The following is a 14,114-nucleotide window of genomic DNA, read 5'->3' as shown; positions in this document are numbered from 1 at the left end:
TAACATTTTCAGTATTAAACAATAAATTTGTAATTTGACGTATGTTTTTTTGAGACGAATTCAATTTACAAAAAAATCTTTTGGCTTTTCAAATTCGTTCAGATGGGCTGATGCATCTACCTTGGTAATTGTGCTATGAACAAAAATCAGCTGACTGCCATTTAAATCCTCCAAAATGTATATCTAAATGCAATGAGATTTGTACTGGATTTATTAAATCCAGTTGAGGATTTAGGGCTAGTCTAAATGAGCTATTACAACAAAAACTTGTAATATATTTTTATGTTTGTCGTTGCCAGATTTAATAAAAAATTATCCCTGAAGATGTTGGCAGATACCAACGAAACGTCGGATAAAAAATGGAATAAATAATCTTTATTTTCATTGACACATAAAGGACCTCAAAGCCCGATAAGACAAAGTCTTAACAAAATAAATAAAATCGGAGTGTGTTTAGTAGAGTTATTCAATGTTAGAGTCATTTTATGCAAAAATAGCCCATTTAACCCACATGTATAATCGAAAGCCCAACGGGAACGACCCCAACGAAAACTCTCCGATTTTTTTCAAGTTTTGTCCGAAGGTAGGGTTTGTTGCGCTGATTACGGAAATGTATAATTTTCAACGGTTGCGGATCCGGTTCGCCGGTTATTAGACCCGAAAGGCCAAATTCAAAAACCGGGTTAGACCCGGTTCTACTGAACCGATTACTGCAAAGTGGATATCGTGTGAAAGCTTACGGAAGTATCTAACACATAGTGTCGTTACTTTAACCGGTTCGGCTCATAATGTACTTACGCGGCAAATTTTTTATTTGACTTTTAGATCGAGATATCTCGAAAATTGTAAGTCCTTTCTAAAAATCATAAAGATCAATCTTGTAGACAATTATTGAATCTACAACTTTTACTTTATCGGGCTTTTGCTTAGTATTACCGTTTTTGAGAAAAATTAAAAAAACTGAATAATGCCTCCAAAATTGACCTTTGACCCCGAATAACTTGTTTTGCACACATGGGATCGATGGGGACTTTTAGGACGTTGCTTCTAATGGCCAACCCTAGCTCTCCACCAAAATTCAGCTTTGTGGGAATTTTTGCTATTTCCCCCTTATACGCATGTCTATTTTGACCGGACTAATTCTGGCTAAAAATGAAGATAAAATCCTTAAAACACTTGAAATCGGCTGGGGGCTATACCAAAACCTGGACCTATGTCAACAATTTTTGGTGCAGAATTTTCCGTACCATTGGGGACTCCAAATGCCAAGTTACAGCCAATTCGGCCTAAAAATAAAGATAAAATCCTTAAAACACTTGAAATCGGGCCGTACCGCTATATTTAGGGCTATACGAAAACCTGGACCTATGTCCACAATTTTTGGTGGGGAAGTTTCAGTACCATTGGGAACCTCAAATGCCAAATTACAGCCTATTCGGGTTAACATGAAGATAAAATCTTTAAAACACTTGAAATCAGGTGGTACCGCTATATGGGGGCTATACCAAAACTATACCAAAAATGGATCAATATTGGTTTTGATTTCATATTCATGTATTGTCGTCCATATCTGAAAAGTGTGCAAGTTTTAGTTCGCTTGGTCAATTACAACTGTGTTAAAAATGAGCTACCAGATTTGAAAAGCATGTAAAATTGAACACTGTACAACACTGTAAAAATGGACCAATATTGGTTTTGATTTCATATTCATGTATTGTCATCCAAATCTAAAAAGTTTGCAAAGTTTTAGTTCGATTGGTCAACTGCAACTGTGTGAAAAATGAGTTACCAGATTTGAAAATCAAAATACCAGAAATCGGGTGGTACCGTTTATGGGGGGTATAGGAAAAATGGACCCATATTGATTTTGGGTTCATATTTACGTATTGTCATCTAAATCTGAAAAGTGCGCAAAGTTTTATTTCGATTGGTCAACTGCAACCGTTTTAAAAATCAGCTACCAGATTTGAAAAGGGGGTTAAGTTAGACACCGTAAAAACACTGTAAGAATGGACCAATATTGTGCAAATTTTAAGTTCGATTGGTCAACTGCAATTGTGTGAAAAATTAGTTACCAGATTTGAAAAGCAAATTAGATAAAACATTGTAAAACAGTGTAAAAATGGACCAATATTGGTTTTGATTTCATATTCGTGTATTGTCATCCAAATCTGAAAAGTGTGCAAAGTTTTAATTCGATTGGTCAACTGCAACCGTGTTAAAAATGAGTTACCAGATTTGAACTAAACACACACCAAAGCAAGTTAAATAAAACACTGTAATAATAATAATAATAAAAACACTGTAAAGCCCCATTTGTCGGGGTTTTATAACAAAATCGTTAATTTGTGGTTGGAAATTTATTTAAAATTCAACATATTTTACAAAATAACATAAGTCTGCAAAGTCAGTCACTCACAACTTTTTGTACCGATCAACGATGGGATAGGAGAATTTTGCGTATACAAATCCCCGTTTCGGTTTTGCATATACAAAGCATCTGAATAAATGCAAATTTTCAATTATTTTTATTTAAAAATGCATATTCGCCCGCTTGTCGTCTTGGAAATCTCTCCAGCAAAACTTCTTGGAGATCATTTCCGCGATAGTTCCTGAATTAAAAAAATATTTTTTATTTAATTTTTTATTTTTATTTTTTTTTTTTTTTTTTTTTGTCAAAGTACGCTTTTAGAGAATTCATAATTGGGAATTTCCGCCTACATTATTTTTTTCATTTTAAAAATGTGATGTTGTTTTGTTGTCTGACCTGGAAGCGAACCCGGACCTTCAGAATGGGAAGCTAGTATGCTTACCACTGCAGCACCGTGTCATAAATTCATCAGATAGAAAAATGTCCCATATTTGTTCAATGTGTTAAATTATTAAATAAATGTAAGCAATCGTCTTGGAAGTCACTCAGAGTCACTCCGAAGTGTCGGCATACACTATAAAATGTAATCGTAATAATGCTATAGAAATTGTTTGTGCAATGCACCAACGATCTTCCTTGGCGTGTCTTCGGAAAGACGTCTTAGGCGAGGGAGTGGAAACTCACTTCCAAATGCTGGCAGCGAGTAATTACATATAGACAGACACACCTACATGCACATACAATGTAAATGTGTATTGTAAAAGTTGTTGTATTACATTGCCATGACCTTGTCAATCCATTTACAACAAAATAACAATAATTTAGGATAATACTACATACGAATCTTTACATTCAACTAATAATTACATATACTTACATATTTACGGATATTGACTATGAAACCAAGAAGCCACAGTTTCAGTTTGAACGTCATAAATATCACAACATCAAATCATGTTCTATCCCAACGAATTGGCTTCCTTTAAGAAAACCAATTTTAAACACCCTAAGGGCTTGTTAATTTTTAATGAAGCTCTACCGCAAGCACCAGTGCCACAAACAACACCTGAAAATGATAAACATGTTGAGAAGAAAATTATTCAACGCATTTTTAAATTTTGTCTAAACTCAATTCATGGTCTAAATCATATTTGGCAACCGGGAGTTAGACCGGCAGTGCGAATATTTTGGTGTTTGCTGGTAACAACTGCCATAATTGGTTGTCTGATCCTTTACATTGTTGTGTCACAGCGACATCGTGAACAAATTCTAGTCACCGTAGTTGAGACATCACATCTACCGATTCATTCGATACATTTTCCAGCCGTAGCTGTGTGTCCGTTTAATCACATCAATTGGATGCGTTATCAGGCTGCCGAAGAACGATTTTTACCACGTAAAAATGCCAATAGTGATGCCAGAAAAGTTTTCTACAATCTAACAGTTTTATTGGAGAGTATGACTTTTACAGGACTTGGTCCGATAAAGGACTTTCTAAATGCAAAGCGTATACCAAGATCCGTGCAAAATCTCGTTATATCTGATGTCGCCCAATTTCTGGCGTTTCGCTGTGACGAAATTTTTCGTTGGTGCATTTACGATAAAACCGAACAAGATTGTTGTAAAATTTTCGTTTCTGAAAATACTGAAAGGGGAATATGTTTGGTATTTAACTCGGATATATCGAAGGAGTCAAGAATTAAAAAGGTAACTTTTTAAATGTTTCTTTTTTAATTCATTGCTAAATTTGTGGTTCAAACAATTTATTTACTTCACTTTAATAGTTTCCTAATGTCCACCTAATACCTTTTCAAAAATTTATATTGAGCATGAATTTGATATTATTGAGTTTCACTCTGTTTGAGTTACTTACAATGGTAGTATTCTTTGAAACAGTAACTATTGAAATATTACACTGTGCAACATTTTTATGGTAATCTTTTGCAAACAATTTGAACTGAGGATTTTTTGATAGTATAGACCCAAGCGACAAAAACCCTAGTTTGGTTTTACTGTGTTACATTCACCTCGGATATTATGACCCCATCTAAACATTTTTAAATATTGACTCTTGAAATCAATTCGGGTCTGTATCTCTGAAACCAATGCGAATATTCTTCTGACCTCTGACGCAAAGTTGTAGTTAAGGGCAAGAGTAAAATACTTGGAGAAATAACGAACTGGAAAATTTTATAAAATATCGAACATTTTCATAATTTGTATAAATTTTGCACCATACCTCAAAAACCGTTAATTTTTTTCATAATGTTTTCTTTTGTAAGAATATTCTCTGGAATGTAAAACGCAACTCTTCCGAAGATATCATTGTTGTAAAATGCCACTATCACGTTGTTTTTAGTATAGCTAATACCGACCAGAATTCCAGAAATTATGTAAAATAGTCTAGTATACCAACGCTACAATCCAGCGCTAACCCTACATCCAGTAACAAAGCACTAATTTCCAATTTCTGAAACTACCTCCATACCGTAACCCTACACTTGGTTCCCGCTCTTTCCGTTCGCCCAAATCCAAGTTGTACCAAATTTAGAACTTTTCGTACACATAAGTAAGAATTTCCAAAACTACCTCAAGCGATCATATATTCCAACAGTAATCTTAATTTTAGATGTCAGCATTCCAGCTCCATCCGTTCTCCAAAATTAAAAATGTACCAATGTTAGTACCATTTAGTAGTTTTCGAGCACATAAGTACGAATTTCAAAAATACCTAAATCCTATGCTCCAACAGTAATTATAATTTAAAATTTCAGGTTTCCAGCTCTATCCGTTCACCCAAATGCAAGTTGTACTATACTTAGTACCATAAGTACGAATTTCCAAAACCATTTATCTACACCACTGCCCAACCTTGATTTCTGCACCACATTTCAGATTCTAGCTATACCCGTTCAAAATATACAATTGGTAACAAATGTAGTGAATTTTAGTATTTTTCCTACTCTTCTAGTTCGAATTTCCAAAAACCTTTTAGTTCAAGTGTATAAATGTCTCCAACAGTTTCCTCATTCCAAATTTAGGAATTCTAGCTCCGTTTGCATAATACAAAGGGTACCCTATTTAGTGCCATTTAGTACTTTTCCTACCCTTCTAGTCCGAATTTCCTAAAAACCAACCTTAGCTCACCCCTATACACCAACAACAACCCACACTCAAAATTGCAAGTTTCTAGCTTCAGCGGTTTCTGCTGGGCGAAAATCTGCCAATCACTTATCACTAGACAGCGGAATTTTATGCAACCCCTATTTTTGGTCCGATTCATGTCAAATTTTGGGACTGGGCATATTTTTGGCTTCTGATTACATTGCAATCGAAACATATGATATATGCAAATTTATGCAAAATGCATAAATTTTTGCATATGCAAAATTTATGCATTTTACATATTTTCTTATGCAACAAATATTTCAATAATAGGTACAAAAATGTCAATGTGTACAATTTTTCTGTTTAAAATTCTCTTCAGACAAGTCAATAAAATAGAGAAATGTATAACCACAGCCACAACCTTCAAAATACCGAATATCGGGAGGTATCGTTCAATGGGGACTATATGAAGGCCTGAACCTAAGCCGACAAATTTTAGGTGGAAAGTTTTATACCCCCAACGAAGACTTAATACCGAATTTCAGCCATTTTGAAAGGATATTGAGGGACCATCCTTCAAAATACCAGAAATCGGGAGGTACCGTTCTATGGGGGCTATATGAAGACGTGGACCTATACCAACAAATTTCAGGTGAAAAGTTTTATACGCACAACGAAGACAAAATTACAAATTTCAGCCATTTCGGTGGGATATTGAGGCCACAACCTTCAAAATACCGAAAATCGGGCGGTGCCATTCTATGGGGGCTATATGAGGACGTGGACCTATACCGACAAATTTCGGGTGGAAAGTTTTATACCCACAACGAAGACAAAATGCCAAATTTCAGTCATTGCGGTAGGATATTGAGGCCACAACCTTAAAAATACCGAAAATCGGGAGGTACCATTCTATGGGGGCTATATGAAGACGTGGACCTATGACGACAAATTTCAGGTGGAATGTTTTATACCCCCAATGAAGACTAAATACCAATTTTCAGTCATTTCGGAGGGATTTTAAGGCTAAAATTTTAAAAATACCGAATATCGGTAGGTACCGTTCTATGGGGGCTATATGAAGACGTGGACCTATACCGAGAAATTCCTGGTGGGAAGTTTTATACCCCCAACGAAACCCAAATACCAAGTTTTAGTAATTTCGGTGGGATATTGAGGCCACAACCTTCAAAATATCGAAAATCGGGAGGTCCCATTCTATGGGGCTATATGAACACGTGGACCTATGCCGACAAATTTCAGATGGAGTGTTTTATACCCCCAACGAAGACTAAATACCAATTTTCAGTCATTTCGGTGGGATATTGAGGCTACAACTTTCAAAATACCGAATATCCGTAGGTACCGTTCTATGGGGCCTATATGAAGACGTGGACCTATGCGCACAGATTTCAGTTGTAAAGTTGCATACCCCTAACGAAGACTTAATACCAAATTTCAGCCATTTTGGTAGGATATTTAGACCACAAATCCTTGAATATATTTTTGCATATGGTTTTGCATATGCACTTTTTATGCAGATATGTACAAATATGTCAAAATATGCAGGATATGCAGAATATGCAAAATATGCAAAAATGGCTGGGCCTAATTCGTTTTATTTTGTAATAAAACGAGTTTCTGTCTAATCAGATTTTCTCTACGACCATCCTAACCATATATGCATTTGCATAGGATTCCGCAGTCTACTTATCACTAATCTCTGTTATATATTAAGATTTCCGACCGATTTGAGTTTTTTGATGCACCAAACTCCTTATATCTGTGCAATTTTAATGAAATTTAGAATGTGTGACGGAATTTGATTTAGAAATAATATGCCAAATTCAAAGTGGTGTAGGGTATCATAAAGTCGGACCCGCCCAACCTTAATCCATTCCTTACTGGCTATTCTTTGCAAAAATATTATGTGATTTTGTAGCAAATGACCATCCACGAAATATTTTTTCTAAAGGCGTTTTGCGGTGCCAACTCTAGCTCGAAAACTAATTAACCGATCGTCATATGTTTATGTGGGCTTATTTGGAACATAAAAATCAAGTCCTTCACCGATCGGTTTTTAAAAAATATCACAATGTACAGAAATGGTGGACCAACAATTCAACAATTTTAATTTTTGGTTAAAAAACTGACTTTTTCTGGTCATAAAACCGGCATAAAATAAAAATAAAATCGATCGATGGAGGATTAGATTTTGATGTCCTTGATAACCTCACAAAATTGTATGTCAGTCGGTTCATTAGTTGGCACCGATTTCAAAATTTTGAGAAAAACACGTTTTTATTTTCTATGTTGCAAAACACAATAAATTGTTCCTTTCCAAAGCTCATATCTCGGGCAACATTGCTCCTGTCAACTTTAAAATTTTAACACATATTTTATGCTAAGCCAATAAAATAATTTTTCGATTTTCTGAAAAGTGGGGATCACCTCTTAACATATGCTTTAGAACCACTAACACTTACCTGATTACATATTAATACCGTTATGTCTAACGATAGGAGATGAATTTTTAATATATTTTTGTGGGCATATAGATTACATATATAGTATATATAGTAGCTGACATTTTCAATAACTTATATATATTTCACATATTATAACGCATATGTACTTTTTACTCGCTTTATAAGAAAGTAAGAATATTTTAGCCTTCCTAAATGGTTCACCATAATTGAACCATGCTAAAAATTTCGGTTTCGGTTGTGGTATAATTTTACAAAAAAAAAAAAAAAAAAACAAAATAGCAAATATATTCCAAAATAAACGCCAAGGGCAAGGCGTAAAGAAGGTCGGGCATTCAAAGTTCTGTTAACAACTTTTGACAACAAACATAACAGATTGTTCATTATTGTGATTTGATTTCCTTTGTATTTTATGTCACAATAATATATTTGACAGCAAACTTAATAGTCAGGGCTAACTAGTTTGGGCTGAGTGTCCGACTGTATAGACTGTGCCAAGGGAGTGTCCTTTGTCAACAAATATTTGACAGAAAATCTGTATTAGGGACTTAAAAGTTGATGAACATTTGTGTTTAAAATTTTCTAGTTCACAACAAAATTACAAAGAAGTCCTCTGTCTGTTTTTGATTTGCAATATTCTCCTTGTCATTGGAGTGGCTGAATCACAGCGATACGTTGCCTTTATTGCGGCATGAGTTGTATAAGTCTTGCATAATTTTGATCGCACGCTCACATTACTCGTAGCTTCAGGCAATGCCGATTAAAGATTAAACTTTTTTCGTGGGTCTTCAAGTATTTGATATTCACAACTACAGTTATTTTTTCAATATCGTAAGCGTGGAATAATTGACTATTGAACCAACTACGAAATTAAAAAGATTTTACGCAAGCTGTCCCTGGGTTCAGGCATCAGAATAAACGCTAAAAGAGCTAGAATGGCACGATAGTTTTATTATGTATTACCGTTGTTAGGGATCTGCTTAAACTTTGCAAACGGATTTCACACCTCTTAGTGTCGTCCCTGGAGGAGCCTGTTTTCTTAATCTCAGTTTTACCGGCGTTCAATTGAGCAAATATATATTTGCAACATTTTGTAACATATCTCAATTTTAGTTGTTTGGGTACCAACATATTTTTTATGTTAGAACATATTTTTTATGGGTGGAGAGAGTACCAACAAAGATCTCGCGGCTGCGGAATTCTATTTTATAATAAAGAGCAGTGTATATGGTGTAATAGGAGAGGCAGAAGCATTGGCGGTGTGTATGCGGTAAAATACACGCGTTTCGTGCTTTGGTGTTGTTAACCAACGTAGCAAGCGAAGAGGAAAAAAAAATGGTATTAATTATGTTGTTCTTTTTTTCTTCAGTCTTTTAAATACAATCGTTGAGCAAAAACGGTAAAGTAAGAGAATAAATCAGGGTTTTGTCTTTTCTTAATGAAATGGTGCTTTTTAGTAATTTAATTGTCCAATATATTTTATAGTTGAATCAAAAAGGTGAATGGAATTATTTTGTTGGACAAGGAAGGAATCGCATTTAATATTGGTAATTACATCAATACTTTTTTCATATACCTTCATACATATGTATATTTGAAATATGGATGAAGGTACCTATTTATTACATTATATAATCGTTTAGTTCTAGATGCCGATTTCCCGCTGATGATTTCAACTCTGAATAAAATGTGTTTTATTTCACAACTAAGTAGAAGCGTTCAACGATGTTTCTATATATTTTTTTCTTTTTAAAAGTGCGACTTTTTATAAATTATTTCATTCAGTTTTTCTTTTATTAAAGTCTGTTATGTGTTTCTTTGAAATTTTGATGTACCTATGCTCTGTTGCTTTTGCTTTTTTCTATGCCTTTCAATAAACAACCACAATTTATAAATGTGTGTGTAGCCAGTAAGTGCTTACTGTGAGCAAGTGAGCATACATTTCAATGTGTTTCACGTTGAAATTTACGCTCCCTTGCTCTCAGAAAGCGCCAACTGGTGAATGTGTTTGTTTTTTTTGTGGCTTTTGGGTTTGTATTTGTTTGCACCCAAACAAATGTTTGTGTCCAAACAAATATATGTTTGCAAAATTTTGTAATATATGTATCTCAATTCTATTTGTTTGGGAATCAGCATATTTTTTTATGTTAGAACATACAACAACAGGGCTCTCGCGGCTGCGGTATGCTGTTTTATAATAAAGAAATTTGTTTCCAAGGGCTCTGATTTCCGATTTTCTGAAATTTTTTTTAGAAATTTGCCGATTTCTCTAATATTTTCCTAGAAATTGGACGGATTTTTTATAAGTTTTTTTAAGAATCGTCATTCCGAATTCGTTCCGATTTCTAATCGATTTTCTACGGGATTTTTTGTTCGGTTATTGTCGAAATACAAAATGATTGGTTATTAAATTCGCATATAAAATTTTTAATTTTTTTAATACAAATGTAACATATAATAATTCAAGCTAGTATTGATACCTTCAACATACTCTTGCACATCGTTCTACTATTATTCACAAACTGATAACAACAGGCAAAATCATTAGAAACTTAGAAATTGGAATCTTCCATAAATAGCGTATTAAAAGAAAATTGGCTCCGAGTGGGGGTTTGTACTGTACAGAATTTCTTTCCGAATTCGGACCGATTTTCTTAAGAAAATCTAAATTTTTCACCGAACTTTCCAGAATTTTCCAAGAATGTACATCCGAATTCGAACAGAATTGCGAAACTCTAATATTTTTTTAAGAATTTCCTTAGAAAATTCTTTCCGAATTCGGTGACCACGTCCATACAACTTTCGTATTTTTTAGAAGTTCTGTCTGAATTCGAAACGAATTCGGAAAAAAATTTAGCTGGTGGAGACGCAGAAGTTTTGGTGGTGTGTATGCGGTAAAACACGTGTGCTTCGTGCTTTGTTGTTGTTAACCAACGTAGCAAGCGAAGAGGAAAAGAAACAAATGGTATTAATTATGTTGTTCTTTTTTCTTCAGTTTTCTAAATACAATCTTTGAGTAAGACGGTAAAGTGTGTGAATAAATCAGTGTTTTCTTAAAGATATTGTGTTCTTAGTAATTTAAATGCCCAATACATTTTATAATTGAATCAAAAAGGTGAATGGAAATATTTTATTGCACAAAGAAGAAATCGCATTTAATATTGGTATTTACATCAATACATTTTTCATCAGCATACATACAATGTATATTTGAAATATGGATGTACCTATTTATTACATTATATAATTATATGATTCCAGATGCCGATTCTCCGCTGATGATTTCAACTATGAGGAAAATGTGTTTTATTTCACAACTAAGGAGAAGCGTTCAACGATGTTTCTATATAATTTCTTTTTTTAAAAGTGCAACTTTTTATGTCTGTTATGTATTTCTTTGGATTTTTTATGTACCTATGTGTCTGTTGTTGCTTTTTTCCTATGCCTTTCAATAAACCACCACCATTTATAAATGTGTGTATATGTTTGAGATAGCCAGTGAGCACTTACTGAGAGCAAGTGACCATACATTTCAATGTGTTTCACATTAAAACTTACGCTCCCTTGCTCTCAGAAATCGCCCATTGGTGCATGTGTTTGTTTTTTTGTGGCTTTTGGGTTTGTATTTGTTTGCACCCAAACAAATATTTGTTTGCACCCAAACATATAATTTTTTTTGCACCCAAACATATAATTTGTTTGCACCCAAACATATAATTTGATTGCACCCAAACATATGTTATGTTTGGGACTGATTGCAAACAAATATATATTTGCTGCAAAATATGTTTGTGCCATATGTTAGAGAGGCGTTTTTTTGCCTTCGTGTACTGACTGATATAATTACCCTAAAGATGTTAAAACCCTATATCGATAGAATACCCCTTAAGTTTTAATATAAAGTACACCCATTCGAACTAAAATTGATGCTCCCCTTCCGTCTTTAATCTTTCCTTACTTGAATTTTATTGCTTATATACTTTCAGCTGACTGATAGTTTTTATCCGTGGAGATCACGATCGGGTGGAGAAGGTTCCGGATTATCATTCAGTTTAAAATACAATCACAGTCTCATTAGATCAGGAACCAATGTTCCCTTTGCTTTTAGTGTAAGTAATTAAATGGGAAATATAATACCGATGTAACTAATTCTTGTTTAATTGGTTTATCGTCTTTAGGTACTCATTAAAGAACCTGGTGAATGGAGTAACTCTTTGTTTCATATACTGCATAAAAACACCCATAATAATCTCATGGTAACGCCGATAATAACAGAAACATCACGATATACACGACATATTAGTCCAGCAAAACGTCAATGTATATTTCCGGTAATTATTTGTTGCAGTTAACACAAATTATTCGAGTCCCAGGCCCAAAAATACAATTTTTATTATTTTTTTTTTTTCAAATGTGTGTTTTGATATCGTATCTGTTTTTATCATTGCTCTTTTATTTTTAGAACGAAAAATCAACAAAATATGATCGAATTGAGGGTCTACAATTTAATAAGTTAAACTGCCAAGTTCAATGTGAAAAGAGATATTTAATGAATACCTGTAACTGTACAATGTCTATGTTTTTCCCAAGACAACGTAAGGAAGTTATATTAAATATTTAACTAATTTAGATATTTATTAATTTCATTGATTTTTTAGTTCATTATTCGGAAAGGGAATGTAGAGTATCCGATTTGAGGTGTATTTATGAAAATAAGGGTGAGTGACTACTTCCCACTCTTAAAAATATTAAAATTTTTAGTCGTATTTGACCCTCTGTGATTACTAGTAAGAAGGAACTCTGTGATATTTTATTTTAATTTTTTTTTTGATTATTTGTGCATTTATACAATTAATTGTTTGTGTTAATATATAAATGCAGAACTGATAAAATAATGAAATAAGTAATTTTTCATTTTTCATTGACAAAAAGGACCCTATAGCCCAATAAGGCACAAGTCTTAAAATAAACATAACAACAAAATTAAATTCAAAGGAAATTCATTCATTCGCCTTAAAAAAACATCAAATATAATAAAATGTTTAAGATTAAACGTTGAAAGCAATATTTCATTATACATCAATCTTTTATAAATATTTCTTTAATTTTTAGACATTTTTAATTACCTAAAGGGCCCACTCCAAGATGAGTACATTAACGACACTCGTCGTGGTATGACTTGTGATTGCGTCAATAGCTGTGAATCATTGTTATTTTTGGTACAATTGAATGTTTTACCACATCCCAAGTAAGTCGTATAAAATATTTATAAAATTTAACATATTTCGCACGCGATTTTTTCTATTGTTATATTTTGTAGTGCCAACGAAAGTTTCCCTGAAATATCAGCCGAGGTCTACTTTGCCAAAAATACCCTCACCAAGTATGTAACCCGTGTGCAGTACAACTTTCTTGGTTTGCTCTCAAATTTCGGTGGCATAATGGGTTTATGCTTGGGTGCATCTGTCTTAAGTATTTTGGAAATGTTTTATGGCATTATTAGAGCTATTTTCATATACTGTCTATATAAATTAACCTATAACCGTAAGGTTAGGAAAATAAATGTAGATAGAGATACACAATATTTGGGCAATAACAAATAAAGATCCTTAAGCAATAATGTACTATATAAATAAATGTAAATATGTTTATGTGTACTGTGAAAGAAGATATTGGGTAACATGTGCAAAAGCATGAGAGCTTTTTAGAAGGACGTTTTAAAGATATTATGTTATGACTGACTTTCTTTTCTTTGGGTTTAATATGGCCCAGCCCAGTTTCGAATTCCTTCTGCCTATGTGTCACAGGCTTATAGCATTTCAGTCCCAGAACCGGTTGTCAGCATCTTGGGAAGTGGGATATGAAACGTAGATTTTATACAGGCCTTTCACCCTCAAGATGGTTAAGCTTTGGATAATTGAATCTCTTAAAAAAAAAATCAACAAATGAAATAAAAACCCTCTATAGGTTGATTACTTTTAACTTAAAGAAATAAGAACGGCGTTAGATTCGGCCGGGTTTTGCAAGTGAATAAGATAAGCCGAAGATTCGAACCCACACAACCACGGCCGATTTCGCTGTTAGTTATGCAGCTCATCAGACATATCGGCTGTACAATCTTCGATCATTAAGCTCAGCTCCAACGAGAA

The 14,114-nt window shown here is 33.7% G+C and overlaps 1 protein-coding gene across 1 annotated transcript; it reads left to right on the top strand.

Annotated features, from left to right (window-relative positions):
* The first annotated feature begins 3,325 nt into the window (after positions 1 to 3,325).
* Positions 3,326 to 13,568, top strand: LOC141392468 (pickpocket protein 19-like). The gene is made up of 7 exons (XM_073965409.1): positions 3,326 to 4,078; positions 11,952 to 12,074; positions 12,144 to 12,296; positions 12,428 to 12,560; positions 12,624 to 12,683; positions 13,078 to 13,213; positions 13,286 to 13,568. Exons 1-7 carry the CDS (start codon positions 3,326 to 3,328, stop codon positions 13,566 to 13,568), a joined length of 1,641 nt encoding a protein of 546 aa, XP_073821510.1.
* Positions 13,569 to 14,114: the final 546 nt, after the last annotated feature.

Source organism: Musca autumnalis, unplaced genomic scaffold (assembly GCF_047663935.1).
Source record: "Musca autumnalis isolate F117 unplaced genomic scaffold, ASM4766393v1 scaffold_1, whole genome shotgun sequence".
In the NCBI taxonomy this organism is placed as follows: Eukaryota; Metazoa; Arthropoda; class Insecta; order Diptera; family Muscidae; genus Musca; species Musca autumnalis.
This window is presented reverse-complemented; position numbering and strand designations above follow the sequence as displayed.

Excerpts from the sequence above, each read along its gene's own strand:
- LOC141392468 (XM_073965409.1), top strand. The coding sequence starts at position 3,326 with ATGTTCTATCCCAACGAATTGGCTTCCTTTAAGAAAACCAATTTTAAA. Across the intron at positions 4,079-11,951 it reads AGGAGTCAAGAATTAAAAAG|CTGACTGATAGTTTTTATCC; the intron begins GTAACTTTTTAA and ends ATATACTTTCAG. Across the intron at positions 12,075-12,143 it reads ATGTTCCCTTTGCTTTTAGT|GTACTCATTAAAGAACCTGG; the intron begins GTAAGTAATTAA and ends TATCGTCTTTAG.